The sequence below is a fragment of the Sminthopsis crassicaudata genome, chromosome 4 (genome assembly GCF_048593235.1).
Source record: "Sminthopsis crassicaudata isolate SCR6 chromosome 4, ASM4859323v1, whole genome shotgun sequence".
Classification (NCBI taxonomy): domain Eukaryota; kingdom Metazoa; phylum Chordata; class Mammalia; order Dasyuromorphia; family Dasyuridae; genus Sminthopsis; species Sminthopsis crassicaudata.
The window spans coordinates 193,431,961-193,452,178 of record NC_133620.1 but is presented as its reverse complement, the minus strand read 5'-3'; the positions used below and the strand labels follow the sequence as shown (position 1 = coordinate 193,452,178).

The following is a 20,218-nucleotide window of genomic DNA, read 5'->3' as shown; positions in this document are numbered from 1 at the left end:
AAATGGAGCTTCCCAAGACATGAGCAGGATAGTATGGCCCACGCAAACATGGGAAATGAATAGAAAGGGATTGGGGATGGAAGGGGAGCAGACAAGTTTCTGGAATCCTAAGTTTTGAAGGGAAAAGTGAGATGAAAGGATCTGAAGCACAGAGACCTTGTATGTGTATATGTGTTATCTAAAGTGATGTTTTGCAGCTGAGTACAGTGATTATAATGGACTTATAGAAATGAAGAAGTAGGTACATGAGAAATATTGTAGTGCTGTTAATTGTGATGGAGGAGTATACTCTGAAATGACTGTGATGTCAAGACAAAAAAAATCACTTTTTGCTTTTAATACTTATTTTTTGAAAATTTATTTTCAAAATATATGCAACATTCAACCTTGCATAATCTTGTGTTGCAAATTTTTCTTCCTTCCTTCCAACTACTTCCCTAGATAGCAAGTAATCTAGTATATGCTAAATATGTGCAATTGCAAAAAGCAATAATAGCTATTTCTTTGGTCTTATTTTGAGATGTTTTATTGATTCACTGTATTTTTAAAAAACCTAAGGCCTTCGTTATTTTTTAAAGTTAAACCAAATTGTCAGCTAAAGTGATAATTGATAGAGTATTCTATACCCACAGACCATTATATCTCCAAGAAAGTGTCTTCCAAAAACAGTCTTCTGGAAATATCACTGTCAATGCATTTGATATGAACTCCCTTCCCTCTTAGTCTTTACTTCATTTATATTTTAATATCATTTTGTATATTGTTCTCATAATTCTTTTTTACTCAGCATCTGTTCTTGGGGCTTCATAACATTTGTTTGTCATATCTTTAGCCATCCTCCAGTTGATGGGTATCTGCTTTAGTTTCAGTTTCAATTTTTTAATAAAAGTGCTGGTGTAAATATTTTGTTTTATATGCTCTTTTTGTAATTAACCTTTTTGATGTATATGCCCAGTAGTAAGATATCTGGATCATAGAGTATGAACAGTTTAATGTCTTTTTTTTTTTTTTTTTTTTTTTCCACCAAATTCTATATTGTTTTCCAGAATAATTGGACCATTTTACAATTCTAATAACTGCACAAGCCTCTTAAACACTGAGAAATTTGCTAATTGGATGTGAGGTTAAATTCGAAGTTTATGGATTTGTATTTGTCTTGTTAATGATTAGGAACATTTTTTTCATACAGTTGCTGATAAGATATTTTGTCTTTTGAAAACTCAAATACTTTGACCACTTATATAGACAACTTATCTATTGGAAAATATCTCTTAGGTTTTTTATATATATGTCTCAATTGCTTGTTACTTTTAGATATTAGACTTTTCACACAATCTGTGCCATCTCTTTTATTCTAGCTGCAATGGTTTTGTTATGTATAAATTTTTAAATTTCTTTTCTTTGGCTTTATAGGAATTTTTTTCAAAGAAGTCAGATTGCTCCTTATTCATGTTTGGTTCTCATAATAAGAAGCGACCAAATAATCTCATAGTAGGTAAGATTTATCTGCATCTAAGAATGATTATTGCTGAATGACAGGTTTTTCAGATTGTATTCTGAAGTTTTAGATTTAGGAATAAGTAGTATATTCTAATGACAATTCTGAATAATACTAAATATACAATTTCTTAGCTTTCATCTATAAAGTTCTCATCTATAAAATGGTTATATCTCCTTTATATTGTCTAGTTTAGTAAATATATATGGTTTCAAAAGAGATAAAATATTTTGATATGATAAAATGTTTTCCAAAAATGAAGGCAACTAAAATTCTGAGTCAATAATATTCTTTTAAAAATCCCTCAAACTTGTTATTTAGCAGGTTCATCTACCTAACATAACTTTTCTTTTATACTAAGTAGAGAAGGTAAAGGGTTAAATTACAGAAAGAATATCCTTCAATAATGAAGAGAAGGTGGGGAGGGGAGAGGCTGATAGTCATTGGATACCTTGAGTCTATGTACCACTGGATGCATATAAAAGGCTACATGTGGAAATGAATATTTAAATAGAAACTTTGTGTGTTGCCTTTTTAGGTCGTATGTATGATTATCATATTCTGGATATGATTGAACTAGGTATTGAGAAGTTTGTCTCACTTAAAGATATTAAGGTAAGTTGATTGGGAAAAAAAAAATTCCCTTTATAACACTGATGATGTAGCTCTAGTGACATCTTCTGGTGAATAGTTACACTATAATTTTGCAAACTAAACTGACTAGAAAGATTTTTGTTATTTTCTTTTAACATACTGTAAAGCATAAAACAGGTATAGCTACATAATTATAGAATCATAGATATTAGAATTGAAAAACTATAGCTATTCGAGATTATAAAGTCTTGGTGTTCTTGAACATTTTTTCATATAATTATTGATCAAATTTTGTCAATTTTCAAAACAGTATCTCCTTTGATTGCTTATCTTTTGGAGAACAGTTATCAATCCACATAGATGTCTCAGTTCCTTACTAGGTTTTATACATGGAGAAACTAAGACAAGAGATTTTTGTTTGTTTCATTTGATTGAAGACATACAGCTATCACATCTAGTGGAGAATCCTGAAAATTACATTCTTCTGCTTCTGTTTCTCTTTTGATCTTGAACAACTTTTTATCTTAGTTCTTTCATCTTATGTTTTTTAAAAAACATACTGTATATGCTTCCCTACATACTGAGGATGTGGTGTTGATAGTTGAAATTACATCTGACTTATATTTAGCTTTCTTAAATAGAATTTATACTTAAATGGTTTCTTAATACTTAAATTCTTTAAATATTTTCTTAACATGAAGACTATTATCTAGCAAAGGAAGGGAATAAGAGTAGATGAGACTAGGTGTAGAATGATTTGATTGGCCTACATAAAGCATATGTCCAGAAGCATTTTTTCTTTTTTTTTTTAAATTAATTTTATAATTTTAACATTTTTTTTTTGACAGTACATATGCGTAGGTAATTTTTTTTTTTATAACATTATCCCTTGTACTCCCTTCTGTTCTGAGGTTTTCCCCTCCTTCCCTCCATCCCCTCTCCTAGATGGCAGGCATTCCCATACATATTAAATATCTTATAGTATATCCTAGGTACAATATATATGTGCAGAACCAAATTTTTTTTTGTTGTTGTTGTTGCAAAGGAAGAATTGGATTCGGAAGGTAAAAATAAACTGGGAAGAGAAACAAAAAAAAAAAAATGTTCACAGTTTACACTCATTTCCCAGTGTTTCTTTTCTGGATGTAGCTGATTCTGTCCATCATTGATCAATTGGAATTGGATTAGCTCTTCTCTATGTTGAATATATCCACTTCCATCAGAATACATCCTCATACAGTATCATTGTTGAAGTGTATAATGATCTCCTAGTTCTTCTGCTCGTTTCACTCAGCATCAGTTGATGTAAGTCTCTCCAAAGCCACTCTGTATTCATCCTGCTGGTCATTTCTTACAGAACAATAATATTCCATAACATTCATATACCATAATTTACCCAACCATTCTCCAATTGATGGACATGTATTCATTTTTCCAGTTTCTAGCCACTACGAAAAGGGCTGCCACAAACATTTTGGCACATACAGGTCCCTTTCCCTTCTTTAGTAGTTCCTTGGGGTTTAAGCCCAGTAGTAGCACTGCTGGATCAAAGGGTATGCACAGTTTTGATAAACTTTTTGGGCATAGTTCCAAATTGCTCTCCAGAATGGTTGGATTCTTTCACAACTCCACCAACAATGCATCAGTGTCCCAGTTTTCCCACAGCCCCTCCAACATTCATCATTATTTGTTCCTGTCATCTTAACCAATCTGACAGGTATCTCAGAGTTGTCTTAATTTGCATTTCTCTGATCAATAATGATTTGGAACACACTTTCATATGAGTGGGAATAGTTTTAATTTCATTATTTGAAAATTGTCTGTTCATATCCTTTGACCATTTATCAATTGGAGAATGGCTTGTTTTCTTATAAATTAGAGTCAATTCTCTGTATATTTTGGAGATGAGGCCTTCATCAGAACCTTTAACTGTAAAAATGTTTTCCCAATTTGTTACTTCTCTTCTAATCTTGTTTGCATTAGTTTTGTTTCAGCAAAAACTTTTTAATTTGATGTAATCAAAATTTTCTATTTTGTGATCAATAATGGTCTCTACTTCTCCTTTGGACACAAATTCCTTCCTTCTCCACAAGTCTGAGAGGTAAACCATCCCATGTTCCTCCAATTTATTTATGATTTCGTTCTTTATGCCTAAATTTTGGATCCATTTTGATCTTATCTTACTATGTGGTGTTAAATGTGGGTCCATGCCTAGTTTCTGCCATACTAATTTCCAGTTTTCCCAGCAGTTTTTGTCAAATAATGAATTCTTATCCCGGAAGTTGGGATGTTTGGATTTGTCAAACACTAGATTGCTATTTTTATTCACGATCTTGCCCTGTGAACCTAACCTATGCCACTGATCAACTAGTCTATTTCTTAGCCAATACCAAATGGTTTTGGTGACTGCTGCTTTATAGTATAATTCTAGATCAGATACAGCTAGGCCACCTTCATTTAATTTTTTTTTCATTATTTCCCTTGAAATTCTGGACCTTTTGTTGTTCCATATGAATTTTGTTGTTATTTTTTCTAGGTCATTAAAATAGTTTCTTGGGAGTCTGATTGGTATAGCACTAAATAGATAGATTAGTTTAGGGAGTATTGTCATCTTAATTATATTCGCTCGGCCTATCCAAGAGCACTGAATGTCTTTCCAATTATTTAAATCTGACTTTATTTTTGTGGCAAGTGTTTTGTAATTTTGCTCATATAATTCCTGACTTTCCTTTGGTAGATATATTCCCAAATATTTTATACTATCGACCATTATTTTGAATGGAATTTCTCTTTGTATCTCTTGCTCTTTCTTGGATTGTGTTGGTCATGTATAAAAATGCTGAGGATTTATGTGGATTTATTTTGTATCCTGCAACTTTGCTAAAGTTCTGAATTATTTCTAATAGCTTTGGAGCAGAATCTTTGGGGTTCTCTAAGTATACCATCATGTCAGCCAGAGGCATTTTCAAGGGATAATAGGGATTGGAAATTAGACCTGTGTTTTCATTAGTAGAGGAAATTACTTAGATGAGGAAGCTCCTTATCAATCCCAGGCATTACCTTTACAACCTACAGTTTTAAGAGAGTTGCTGAGGGAATTGTAGGAATTGTGTTTACTAAACTGACTCCATCTTCTTATTCAGTTCTGGATCTAGCTCAGTTCTTTTTCTTCTTTCTTTTTCTTTTTTCTTCTTCTTTTTTTTTTTTTTTTTTTTTTTTTTGTTGTTGTTGAGGCAATTGGGTAAAGTGACTTTGCCCAGGGTCACATAGCTAGGAAGTGTTAAACATCTAACACTGGATTTGAACTCATTGAAGTCCTGACTTCAGGGCTGATGCTCTATCCACTTTGCCACCTAGCTGCCTCTCAGTTCTCTTTCTATTCAATTATGGATCTAATCCAGTTTCTGTCTTATATTGTTTGAACCTAGACCTCCATGGCTAGGAAGCTGGATCATCACTACCTGTTGCTTAGAAACCCTTAATTAAGGACCCCAATTTATACTGACAAGAAATCAAGTCACATCTGAAGACGGATGCAGAGTTTTCTCATAATTAGATATTTCATGCAACTCATGTGTCCTTTCTGAAAATTGGTCCTGTACTGGTCAGTCAGTTACAATTTCCTTGTTCCTTTGATTGAATACAGACACTTGGCAGAGTGGGATACGTCATTTTCTGATTTCAGGGAATTGTATTTGTTTATTCTCCCCCTCCCAACTTGGGAAGCCCCTAACCTTTCTTCCACTCAAAAAATCAGATTACCTCATCTTGTATCCTGGTTTATATTCTGTTAATTGTTTGCTTTTAGTGCATAAAAATCTGTTTCTCCCTGTATTCAGGATCCAGTGCAAAGTTGAATAGGCTTGGTCCTGATTTGTTATGCAGTTGGAGTGCATTTGCTTATAAATTGATATGCTCAGAAGCTCAAACTTTTATTTCCTCAATTATTTTAGATTTCATCCATCATGTTTATTAAAGCACTGACAATAACAAATTGAGAAGAGAGGAAGTATTTTGCAAATGGGAAAGAATATTTTACTTGTTCTGAAGCTATATTGAATGCCCCAGAATATAAGTACTGGTATGTCTGTATTGGAGGCAGCTAAGTGGTGGAATGGATAAAGCACTGAATTTGGAATCAGGAAAACTTAAGTTCATGAATTCAAATCTGGCCTTAGGTACTTACTGACTGTGTGGTTTTAGGCAAGTCATTTAATCCTATTTGCCTCATATGTAAAACAAGCTGGAAAAGGAAATAGTAAAAGACTCCAGTATCTTTGCCAAGAAAACCCAAAATGGGTTACAAGGAGTGAAACACAATTAGAAACAACTGAATATCAACACCATTATAAAGGAATTTAAATTTAGTGTAATAAATGCTCAATAAAATTTGCCATGTTTTTCAAAATGTGTTAGGGATTGAGGTGCCTGTAAGGTGAATGAGGGCATATTTTGTAAAGCACTCATTGTTTGAGAGTTAATCTAGACTCTTAAATTCTCAGAGCCTTCTGTCAACGCCAAGTCGAAGCCTGAGATCTTGCTTTACTTCTACTGATTCAGCAGATTAAGTAGATTGTTAAAGTCTGTCCTGTACAGTGCAGAGGATAAAGCTAGATGCTGACGGGTGAGATACAAAATTCCAGCAGGACACACATACCTGCTCTTGGGAAGTTGATAGTCTAGTAGAAAGAAATCACATTTAAAAATAAACAAAAGATGCAGTACAAAATACAAGGTGACAGCAGGTGACTCGTTTCAGAGGAAGAGGTTGGAAAGTGCTGCCTGGAGGATCAAGAAGAAAATATGGAAAGCCTTTATAAACTGGTTCTGTAAAAATGCTAGCCTTCCTGGCTCTGTGACCTTGACTCATAACTTAACTTCTCACTGCCCTTAAATAGTTTTAGAAGTTAGAGACAATAGCTCCCCACATTAGAGAAATCAGAGATCTGTACCAAAAAAAGGTCCATGAATGAAATGCAAAAGAAGCAGTTTTTGAAGTTATTATTTTCTCCTTCATGGAAGAGGATGGTGAGGCTGAAGTGAAGACTTTACAGAGGATGTGGTGTTTGAGTTGGGCCTTAAAGGATGAGTGGCAATCAGCAGTAAAGGAGAGAGATAGGGTTCTAGACTTAGGGAACAGCTCAAACATGGAGAATGGGAGGGGAGCTCTATGTGATACGGCAGTGAGGTAGGCCAACAGATAAAGGCCAGGCCTGGAGTCAGGAAGATCCCAAGTCAGATCCAGCCTCAGATGGTTACCAGCTAAGGGACCCTGGGCAAGGCACTTAACTTCCATCTGCCTTAGTCTTCTCTGTAAAACAAAATAGCGCCTACTGCTAGGAATTATTAGGAGGTTCAAATAGAAAGTGGAAAATGCTTAGCACAGTGTCTGTACAAAGTAAGTGCTTTTTAAATGTTATCTGTTGTTAGTATAGAATGCCATATTCAGGAGTTATCCAAGTGGGAGCCATTGAAGGATTTTGAGTAGGATTGTGTCTGTATAGGAAGAAGAGTAGTAGAGATTTATTGGACTTGGAATTATGGAGGATCTGGCTTGAGAGTTCTGTGACCCTCAGCTTCCTCATATGTCAAGGGAATGGACTCCCTAAGTTCTCATGTGTGTCTGTGATTTTAAAGTTAATATGAACAGAAGGTGAAATCACTCCAGGCAGGTGAGAATGAAGGCATGAACTAGGGTTGGGGTCAGGGCAGTAGAAACCAGGGAATGGTGGGGAGAGAGATTTACTCTGTTTAGTGGTGATAATTCACAAGACTATTAATAGAACTTCATAGTTTGTCTTCTAGTTGCTGATTATGATTAGAGGCCTTATAGGCCTACTAGTCCCCAAGCAGCAGAATGTATTTGAATAATGTTTCAAAACAAAACTCTGATTAAAAGTTTTGAGAAATGTTCGAGTTGTTGTTGGGTTTTTTTTTTTTTAATAGCTTTTAATTTACAAGATAAATGCATGGATAATTTTCCAGCATTTACAGTTGCCAGACCTTTTGTTCTGATTTTTCCCCTCCTTGCCCATAAGTTATTTTGCTGTACAAAAAAAAAAATCGGACTTTGTAAAACTGCAGGCAGACAAAAATAAAGATATTGGGAATTCTATGTAGTGGTTCATAGTCATCTCCCAGAGTTCTTTCACTGGGTGTACCTGGTTCAGTTCATTACTGCTCTATTGGAACTGATTTGGTTCATCTCATTGTTGAAGAGAGCCATGTCCATCAGAATTGATCATCATATAGTATGGTTGTTGAAGTATATAATGATCTCTCTTGGTCCTGCTCATTTCACTCATCATCAGTCCATGTAAGTCTCTCCAGGCCTTCTGAAATCATCCTGCTGGTCATTTCTTACAGAATAATAATAGAGAAATGTTCAGTTTTAACAAGTATTCTTGACTTCTTTATTGGACATTGGGGACCTGCTTCTCTTTATCAGGTTAGTTCAGATTGTCATACCCTGAATGAAGCCCTTACTTTCTGATTAGACTATGACCCAATGCATACAGTTAATGAAGTCAGACTTCTCCAGTCATTATTGTCTGGATTGGAAGAGGCCCTTCCTGCCAAATCAGTTTAGCTCTAGTTATTTGATTCTTGACTCTGCAGAAGGGAATCTGTAGCTTGTAAATATTTCTGCTTTACTGCTTCAGTTAATTTTTAATCATTTAACTGTTATTTTTTTTTTCTCTTATTTGAACCTGTCTGCAAAATAATTTATATTAGCAGTCATATTTGTTGCTTAGCAGAGGCTATTTCATTTAAAAAAATCATTCCTTATGCCTAAAGTTCTATGTAATTATAAAATAATAATTGACTAGATAATTATGACATTCCATGTATAATACTTTAAGGCTTATAAAGCATCTTTTCCAAAGCATCTTGTGAGGAACTGAACACAGAAAAATTGAGTAACTACCCACTAATTGTGTCAGGGCTATGGCTTGAACCTTAAACATTCTGAGATAATAATGCTATATTCCATTGTCCCGAAGTATTTAGAAGCTTCTTAGACTATACTTTCTCTCAGTTGACTCCCAAACTACTCCAGTAGAACTAATTAACGTTTTTATAAATATTCCAATACAATAGATAGCACCTAAATAATTTATTAGAACTATCATACCTTAGTAAAGTCCTTCTTCCCTTATCATGAGGGCATTTTACCTGGTACCATAGGTTAAACTTTTATTATGGACCTAAAGCAAGGTACCCCAAAGCACATATACAGAACTTTTTTCTGTCATTGAGGATCAAGGGAGACAGATCCGACTTCCCAAATGAGCAAGGAGCAGAAGTGTTAGGGAAAGGCTGACTTGTCATTTTTGATGGTTAAAATTAGTCTGGGAGTGCTTGGCAAGAGAAAGAATAAATTGAAAGGACTGAACAAAAAATACTCAAGCACAGGCAATAGTGGAACAGAACCGACTAGAAAGGATCTGATAGATGTCCAAGATTCATCAGATGAGAGTTCTTTTTTAGGGAAGTTAGCTAAGACAAAATGATAGGTCTAAGATAATCTAGAATATCAGAGGGAAGAAGAGTGTACCAGGAAGAAGGAAGCTCTGGGGATAAACTCAGAGTAGGGCAGAAGACATTTGTTTTTGCAAATGTTCCCAGAAATGGTTATAATAGGGGCAGCTAGAAGACTCAGTGGATAGAGCACCATAGGTACCTGAGTTCAAATGCAGCTTCAAGACAATGTTTATTAGCTGTGTGATCCTGGGCAAATCACTTAATCCCATTTGCCTTGCCAAGAAAAAGAGAAAAAAAGAAAAGGTAACAATAGCTAAGAATTTTTGAAAGCCTTGATTTTTTTATGTAGAAGGATAGACAGTTTAAAAGGTTAGCTGATGGTTGGAATAGTCTGTACTTTAAAAAAAATTTTTTTTTTCTCTATTAGAACAGCAAGTGTCCTGAAGGAACAAAACCCATGTTAATATTTGCTGGTGATGCTTTTGATTTAAGTGAAGACTACAGAAGATTGAAAAGTCTTCTTATTGGTAAGTGGTTTTTCTAACTTTCATTATCAAAAATTTAAGCAATGGGTTATGATAGTCTGCCAACTTCCAATCATGTGGACCTTTTCTTTTCCTTTGCTATCTTTTTTCCTTCTGTAGCTTTACTTTTGTCTTCCCCTGTCCCCTTTATCACTCTTTTCTGCTGATAGCGCCATCCCAAACTAATACTTTTTCCTCCAAAGGTATCACAAAACACTTTCCTTTCATTCCAAAATCATTTTTCTTTAATAAATATTTTTGCTGTGGTATTGTATGAATGTTGTTTAGGTCTGTAGAGGATATCCAGAGCTAAGAGTTATTAATCTCTGTTACAGATTATTAAAAATTACTATAATTTTGGGAACTGATATTTAAAACTAAAATTTCTTATTTATTTATTTTTATTCATTTTTCCAAATTATCACCTCCCTCCCTCCCCTCCCTCCCCCCGATGGCAGGTAATCCCATACATTTTACATGTGTTACAATATAACCTAGGTACAATATATGTGTGTAAATACCATTTTCTTGTTGCACATTAAGTATTAGCTTCCGAAGGTATAAGTAACCTGGGTAGATAGACAGTAGTGCTAACAATTTACATTCACTTCCCAGTGTTCCTTCTCTGGGTGTAGTTGTTTCTGTCCATCATTGATCAACTGGAAGTGAGTTGGATCTTCTTTATGTTGAAAATATCCACTTCCATCAGAATACATCCTCATACAGTATTGTTAAAACAAAAATTTTAAATTAGGTCAATAAACTAAAAACTGTTAGGAAATCACTAAAATTTTAGAACATTTTGAAATGTTAGAAATTTTCAGTTCATAAACTGTGTGTCCCATTGTCTATAGGTTTTAAATCTAAACTCCTTAATTAGATATTTAAGGTCTTCTACAGTTTAGCATTTACTTCCGTGTCCAACTTTATCTTTAATTCTTTTTTGTTATTCTCTCCCAGTAATTATAACTTTGATATAGGTGACTTCTAAGTCTGTATCAACAGTCTTTACCTTTCCTCTGAATTGGGATACATTTGCAGTTACTGGCTTGTTAATTCCGAGATATCTTGCTGGCATCTCAAATTTGATATTTCCAAAACCATTTATTTTATTCTTTCCAGTCCATAAATATTTTCATAGTTTGTTATGATTTGTCTAAGATCAACTTAGAGATAACAAGCTCTGTGCTTGTTTGTATGATTCTTGGATTGTCTCTCATCAGGACTATGATCTTTATATCATGTTTCTTACCTTGGGGCACTTCCTTAAAGCTCATATACTTCATAGTCCCTTGAAATCTGTTTTCCTCATTTTTTATTCTGTCTTCTACTAAAACTGACTTATTTCACTTATTGTGAAAGCACATAGAAAATTTTCGAGTTCAATTGAAAATATTATAACACAGATATTTTGTAATTACAAATTCTTTCCAGAATTTTCTTTTTAGGAATATGGAAAGGGTTAAGAATAAAACTTTAGGCTCCAGAGACTTGATTTTTAAATTTTTATTTTACTTTTTGAGATTAGGTCTCTCTCTCTCTCTCTCTCTCTCTCTCTCTGTCTGTCTCTCTCTGTCTCTGTCTCTGTCTCTGTCTCTGTCTCTGTCTCTCTCTCTCTGACTTAGGTCACTTATGGGCCTAACCCCATTACTGCTGGCAAAAGAAGCTTTAATTTGTTGCTCCTTTTATCTGACCTGGGCCCATTCACCCACCTTTAGAAGTCTTTTGGCCTTCTATTCCTGGGCACACTCCATTTTGTGTGTCTTGGACTTAGTCTCCCTAGTTGCAGAGATCATAAGCATTACTTGAAAGAAGAGGTATGACCTACTTAAGGACAGTGTCCTCTTCCCTCATTCTGACAGATTAAGGTATTAATTAGAGAGAAAAAATCCTTTGGATCAAGAAAAATGATCTGAGAAGGAATTGAATAGTTTTAGAGGAAGATTTAAATGAATACTTAAACTAGGGGGAATAAAACATTAACTCCAAATTCTAATTTATCATACTGTGACCTTTTCCTTGTTTAAGAAATGTTACTTCTAGTTTTCCTGTTAGAGACATACCTGAATGTATATGTTACTTTCAAAACTGTCCTGTTAATCTAGTCTTCTTTTTCAACTTCCTTCTGTTCTCTTCAATACATTTTTTTAAAAAATGTTTCTTTCAGTGGTCCATCTTTTTTGGGGCATCACTATGGTTTATCTTTTTTCTTCCTTGACCTTGTCTTTTTCCTCCCATCTCCACCCCCACTCTACTTGCCCCATTATCAAGGAGGGAATAAAATTTAGCTTAGTCAAACAAAATCAATATACACATTGACTATGTTAAAAAATATTTTTCACTATATCTTGTATTCCATTACTTTTTGTTCAGGAGGTGGCTGACCATATGTCATTCTAGGTTTTCTAGAGACAGAGAACACAGTTAAATTGTTTATTACTTTGCTCAGAGTTTTTAAAGCTTTCAGAATTATTTTTCTTTATGATGTTGTCTTTTTGTGTACATTTTTTGACTTGCTAATTTTATTCTGTATCAGTTGATACTATCCTGAATCCTCTAAAATCGACTTTTTTATGGTCCATAACTTTCCATTACATTCATATGCCATCATTTTTTTAGACATTTTCCAGTTGTCTTAAGATCATGCAACATGTATGAAAATTTTACATTTAAGTGAGACAGAATTAATTCCACAGCTCCTGCTTCAGCTGTTCCCATGGCTGTTGGGATAATTGTTTTTATCTTCCCATTCAACAGGAGAAAGTTTTCACATACTTAGGGCTGACCCCCAACCTGATTTAGCTTCTCTTACGGAAATAGTTTTACTGGGATGTGTTGAGAGTTACAGGTCTGTTGCCCTCCTCCCCTCCCCCCGCCTAGGGCTTTCCTTTTCCTCCTTTTTAAAAAATTTTTTTATGGTGAGTCTATGGGCTGTTAGGGTTAAGTAACTTGCCTAGGATCACACAGCTAGGAATTGTTGAGTGTCTGAGGCTGGATTTATCCCCTAGTCCTCCTGACTCCAGGGCTACTGCTCTATCCACTGTGCCATCTAGCTGGCCCTAGGACTTTACTTTTTAAAGGTGTATTTGGGGCATTAAAAGGGTATGTGAACTTTTTTGAGTTCTTTTCAGGACTGCTAATCCAGGGGTGCTTTGGTATCCACCTGTCCCAATTCTCAAGAAACTGTAACATGCAAAGCAGCCTTACCAGCAAAACCATCCCTCAGTATTATCCTCCTCCTTTTTTTTTTTAAACCTTTATTAATTAATTAATTAATTAATTCATTCATTCATTCATTTATTTATTTAGTAGTTATAACATTTTTTACAACATTATCCCTTGTACTCCCTTCTATTCCGAATTTTTCCCCTCCTTCCCTCCACCTCCTCCCCTAGATGGCAGGCATTCCCATACATATTAAATATCTTATAGTATATCCTAGGTACAATATATATGTGCAGAACCGAATTTTGTTGTTGTTGTTGCTGTTGTTGCAAAGGAAGAATTGGATTCAGAAGGTAAAAATAACCTGGGGAGAAAAACAAAAAATGCTAACAGTTTACACTCATTTCCCAGTGTTCCTTTTCTGGATGTAGCTGATTCTGTCCATCATTGATCAATTGGAATTGGATTAGCTCTTCTCTATGTTGAAGATATCCACTTCCATCAGAATACATCCTCGTACAGTATCATTGTTGAAGTGTATAATGATCTCCTGGTTCTGCTCATTTCACTCAGCATCAGTTGATTTAAGTCTCTCCAGGCCTCTCTGTATTCCTCCTGCTGGTCATTTCTTACAGAACAGTAATATTCCATAACCTTCATATACCATAATTTACCCAACCATTCTACAATTGATGGGCATCCGTTCAATTTCTAATTTCTAGCCACTACAACAAAAAAGGGCTGCCACAAACATTTTGGCACATACAAATCTCTTTCCCTTCTTTATTATTTCCTTGGGATATAAGCCCAGTAGTAGCAGTGCTGGATCAAAGGGTATGCACAGTTTGATAACTTTTTGGGCATAGTTCCAAATTGCTCTTCAGTATGTTTGGATTCTTTCACAACTCCACCAACAATGCATCAATGTCCCTGTTTTCCCACATTCCCTCCAACATTGTGCATTATCTTTCCCTGTCATTCTAGCCAATCTGACAGGTGTGTAGTGGTATCTCAGAGTTGTCTTAATTTGCATTTCTGATTATCCTCCTCCTTAATCTTTCTCTACTCCATCTTTTTCCATGCTTGTTTCCTTAAACAAATATATATCTCTACAATTATTGTGAAAGATAAAGAAAATTATGAGTAGGAACTGTACTCCACTGAAAACAGGAAAAGTATAAAAAGTATTGCACATGGGACCCATATAAATCAGATCAACCAAAGACTATCTGTAGATAAAACTGTAAGGACCAAAAAAGATGGGAAATGAAAGAAATCTCTTCCTATTAGTGATTTTTTTAAAATAGTTTTTATTTATCAGATATTTGCATGGGTAATTTTACAACATTGACAATTGCCAAAGCATTTGTTCCAATTTTTCCCCTTCTCCCCCTCCCTCCCATGTCAGGTCGACCAATACATTTCAAATATGTTAAGAGTATAAATTAAATACAATATATGTATACATGACCAAACAGTTGTTTTGCTGAACAAAAAGAATCGGACTTTGAAATAGTGTACAATTAGCCTATGAAGGAAATCCAAAATGCAGGTGGACAAAATTAGAGGGATTGGGAATTCTATGTAGTGGTTCATAGTCATCTCCCAGAGTTCTTTCGCTGGGTGTAGCTGGTTCAGTTCATTACTGCTCTATTGGGACTGATTTGGTTCATCTCATTGTTGAAGAGGGCCACGTCCATTAGAATTGATCATCATATAGTATTGTTGTTGAAGTGTATAATGATCTCCTGGTTCTGCTCATTTCACTCAGCATCAGTTCATGTAAGTCTCTCCAGGCCTTTCTGAAATCCTCCTGTTGGTCATTTCTTGCAGAACAATAATATTCCATAATATCCATAAACCACAATTCATTCAGCCAATCTCCAATTGATGGGCATTCCCGCAGTTTCCAGCTTCTGGCCATTACAAAGAGGGCTGCCACAAACATTCTTGCACATACAGATCCCTTTCCCTTCTTTAAGATCTCTTTGGGATACAAACCCAGGCACACTGCGCCCATTGCAGCACACTGCGCCCATTGCGCTGGGAAGGGCTCTGGGATCAGAGAAGCCACTGAGGTAAAGGAATCTGGCACAGGCTGTTAGCTCTTCTCTGCTAATTATTTAGCAGTTCAGAAGAGAAAGCCAAAATATTTTAAAACTCAGATTAGATTTTCCCCGGACCCTGGGGGTGACTCAGGCACAGATCTCGGCACCAGGGGGTGTGGCCTCAGCTACCTCCTGAGAATAGTTAAGAGACTGACAAGTGGGTGGATACGGCCCAAGGCAACACACACTGCCTAGCTTAGCTGGCGGGAGTGGAACTCAGCTCCAGGAAGTCCCAGAGAAGCGGAACCTTTGAACTAGGGACCGCGGTTTCTGGCAGACACTTCCAGTTTGAGCCCAGGGGGTTCTCACGTCACCTGCTGCAGACATCCACGCCCCACCCGGACACATAGGCTGGGCTTCGTGCTGTCTTCACTATTCTACGCCCTCAAAGCACAGCAGTGCTAATCACCTCTGAGGCACTCCCAGGGAGAGGGTGGGGAACTCTCTCCCAGAGCTCTCTCTTAGCGCTGGCGCAGGGGCCGCTGCATCCATCCGGTCTGGGAGGAAGCTGGTAAAGAAGTAAATAATTTCCTACCCCAGGGACAGACCCCAAAAGATTTTTTTAAGTATGAGCAAAAAAGCTAGAAAAACCATAGATTCCTTCTATACAGAGAAAGAGCGGGTGTCCAACCCCGAGGAAGTTGACAGCAGAGAATCAGCAGACAACCTAAAGGGGAACGATTCCTGCCCCCCATCACATAACTCTCTCCTAGAAGAAGCTCTTAAAAAATTGAGGGAGATCGAAGAAAAATGGGGAAAGGAAAGGGAAGCTATGATAGAGAATAACAACGTCCTGAAATTGGAGTTGGAAAAAATAAAGAATTCACAGGAGATGCAGGGAAACAAAATTAGTGAATTAGAAAAGGTTAAAAAAACACAGGAAAGTAGGATTTCTGAATTGGAAAAGATAAAAAAGTCTCAAGAAAATAGAATTTCTGAATTGGAAAAAGAAAATAATTCTCAAAAAAAAAATTAGGGAAATGGAAAAAAATTCAATAGAGCAAAATAATTCATTTAAAAACGAAATTGGGCATTTACAAAAAGAACTAAAAACTGTGAAAGAAGAAAATAACTCCTTAAAAGTCAGGATGGAACAAATAGAAATGAATGATTCACAGAGAACCCAAGAATCAGTCAAACAAAACAAAAAAAATGAGAAGCTGGAGAACAACGTCAAATACTTACTGGGAAAATCTATAGACCTGGAAAATAGATCTAGGAGAGATAATCTGCGGATTATTGGACTTCCAGAAAACTATGACCAAAAAAAGAGCCTAGATTCTATTTTACAGGAAATTATCAAAGAGAACTGTCCAGAGATAATAGAAACAGAAGGGAAAGTAGATGTGGAAAGAATTCATCGAACTCCTTCTGAAATAGACCCTAAAAAAAGAACACCACGGAATATTGTGGCTAAGCTGCAGAATTACCACACAAAGGAGAGAATCCTGCAAGCAGCTAGAAAAAAACAATTTAAATACCAAGGTGCCACAATAAGGGTCACCCAAGATCTGGCTGCCTCCACATTAAAAGATAGAAGGGCCTGGAACCTGATATTCCGAAAGGCAAAAGATCAAGGACTGCAACCAAGAATGAACTACCCAGCTAAGTTTAGCATCTTTTTCCATGGAAGAAGATGGTCATTCAATGAAACAGAGGAATTCTATATGTTTCTAAGAAAAAAACAGACTTAAACAAAAAATTTGATCTACATCCACAAGACTGAAGAGAAACAGAAAAAGGTACACAGAACCCTTGAGAACTGTAACTCTGTTGTGGGTATATAAAAAATACTCAAGGATAATTTGATTTTACTGATATAAAAGAAAAAAAGGGGGGTGTAGTAAAGGGAAGGAGGTCGGTTCAGAAAAAGGGGAAGGAGTGATAAAAAGAGGGAAACTACATCCCAGGAAGAGACATAGAAAATCCACCATATCTGAGGGAACTTAGTAAGGGGGAGAATCATTGTGTGAATCTTACTCTCATCAGAAGAGGCTCAAAGAGTAAATAATTAACATATTTGTTTTTCAGAGAATTTTCTCTCACCTCATTAAAAGGGGGGAGAGGAAAAGGGGAAAGGAAAAGGGATACAAACCCAGTAGCAACACTGCTGGATCAAAGGGTATGCACAGTTTGATAACTTTTTGAGCATAGTTCCAAATTGCTCTCCAGAATGGCTGGATGTATTCGCAGTTCCACCAACAATGTATTTTGTTTTTCCAACATCCCCTCTGACATTCTGCATTACCTTTCCCTGTCATTCTAGTCAATCTGACAGGTGTGTAGTGGTATCTCAGAGTTGTCTTAATTTGCATTTCTCTGATTATTAATGATTTGGAGCATCTTTTCATATGACTAGAAATAGTTTCAATTTCTTTATCCGAGAATTGTCTGTTCATATCCTTTGACCATTCGTCAATTGGAGATTGGCTTGATTACTTATATATTAGAGTCAATTCTCTATATATTTTTGAAATCAGGCCTTTATCTGAATCTTTGACTATAAAAATGTTTTCCCAGTTTATTGTTTCCCTTCTAATCTTATCTGCATTGATTTTGTTTGTACAAAAACTTTTTAATTTCATATAATCAAAGCTTTCTATTTTGTGATCAATAATGATCTCTAGTTTTTCTTTGGACATAAATTCATTCCTCTTCCATAGGTCTGAGGGGTAAACTATCCTATGTTCTTCTAATTTATTTATAATCTCATTCTTTATTCCTAGGTCATGAACCCATTTTGACCTGACCTTGGTGTACGGTGTTAAGTGTGGATCAATGCCTAGTTTCTGCCATATTAATTTCCAATTTTCTTAGAAATTTTTGTCAAACATTGAGTTCTTATCCCAAAGGCTGGGGTTCTTTGGTTTGTCAAACGATAGGTTGTTAGAGTTATTAATTTGTCCTTTGGACCTAACCTATTCCACTGATCAACTAATATATTTCTTAGCCAATACCAAATGGTTTTGGTAACCGCTGCTTTATAATATAATTTTAGATCTGGTACAGTTAGGCTACCTTCATTTTATTTTATTTTTTCATTAATTCCCTTGATATTCTTGACCTTTTGTTTTTCCATATGAACTTTGTTGTTATTTTTTCTAGGTCATTACCTATTGGTGATTTTTGAAACACTGTTTTAGTACTCTCTTCTCTTGAAGAAATGGAGAGGTATCTCTAAGATGATAAGTTTATGCCTAATAAGAACAGTGCAGAAGAAATGTGTACAGGAAGTGATAAATTTTAAGGGAATTTAAGCATCAATTTTCATGATATTGAAATGGTTCCAAAAGAATTTCAAAAGATGGCTAAAAAAAAAAATAAACTATCAACTATTTCCATTTTCTCATCTCCACAAATTTTTTGAGAATTAATTTTTTAAGCATAAAGGGAATGGAGAATATAAGAAGTGAATAAACAGCCTTTCATGATTGATTTCCCTGGAAGATCACATCTTTATAGACACTTCAACTGATGAGTTTTAGGAGAAAATAGAAAATCCTTCCATTTGATTTATAACAAAGCATTTGAGTCAGCAAAATTTAGCTTTGTAAGTTCTTTAAAAAAAAAAAGTTTCTACCATGACCTTAAAATAATACAAGATTCTAAGACAAATACAGATATAGAAATAGCAGATCATTGAAATATTCTTAGACGCAGCACTTAAAATAAGAAAAAAATATTTACAAATGTCATGGATGATGGCTTTGTACAAAATACAAGTAGAAGCTGGATTTCTTATTTACAGGAAGGTTCTACAAATGATTCTGTTTGCAGATAGCATTATGCTGATTGCATCAAGCTCTAGAATGTTTCCAAGCTTTCTTAATGAATCAGTCATTCTGCAACAAAGTTTCTTAAACTAGGACTATATTAATTTATGTGTGTATCCACATTCAAGTCAAGATATCACCCTGTGATGTCATTAGTTTTCTTCAAAACTTGTGTATATAAAATTATCATATTATAATTTATTTTCTTTGTAATCCTATGCATTTAAAAAAATTATTCTGAAAAAGGTTCCTTGGCTTCACCAGACTGCCAAAGGGGTCCATGACACAAAAATTTAAGATCCATTGGTATAAAACATCAGCCTAGCCATTCACATTGGAAAAATTGCATCATGGATGCTTATGACAGGCAACCTGATGAGTTAACCCATACCTAAATTTGTCTTGAATAGGTACTCTATATATAGGCCATTGAATTCAGCCTAGAATTTAATAAGCAGAGGAGGTAGATCTGAATTACATTTGGAAATTTATACACTTACAGAGATCTCATGCTGCTCATGGCCACAGAATCTCATCTTTTTAACACTAGTATTCTTCCAGTACTGTTGTATGACTGCCAATTATGCACTAGCATTCTCTTAAAAAGAATAAAAATCGCTAGCAATTCAGAAGATATTAACCCTGGTGTGGGTATGAGTAGACTATAGCATATCACCATTGATGACTATTGATGATTGCATAATTGGAGTGATGGACAAGCATGATTGGAAAAGAAGATTTCTTGAGAGTGAAAGATGGCTGGCCCAGGCGTTAACACTGATATCCATAAAATATTAATTAGAGAAAGGCTGTAGTATATTGGATACATCTTCCATAGAGGACTTGAAAGAATAAAAAGGTATGAATGAATAAAATATCCTAATGAAATCATACATCCACTGATAATCAAAAGCATATGTTAAGTTTCTATTGTGCACTGAGTACTATGATTTGTTAGATACACAAAGGGACAAGATAAAGCTCCGTTCTCATAGAGCTCACTACTGAAATGGCTAACTGCAGTGCACTCATCATATAATCTTACATTTTAGAGAAATAGGGAAAGAGTTT

The 20,218-nt window shown here is 35.2% G+C and overlaps 1 protein-coding gene across 2 annotated transcripts in view; it reads left to right on the top strand.

The window, feature by feature from the left end:
- RPF2 (ribosome production factor 2 homolog) overlaps window positions 1-20,218 on the top strand; it is a 45,020-nt gene that overhangs the window by 7,805 nt on the left and 16,997 nt on the right. For both annotated transcript variants that reach the window (XM_074310092.1, XM_074310093.1), the window contains exons 5-7: window positions 1,414-1,495; window positions 2,037-2,113; window positions 10,005-10,104. In XM_074310092.1, the coding sequence (XP_074166193.1) occupies window positions 1,414-1,495; window positions 2,037-2,113; window positions 10,005-10,104 (259 nt within the window). The remainder of the gene's footprint in view (window positions 1-1,413; window positions 1,496-2,036; window positions 2,114-10,004; window positions 10,105-20,218) is intronic.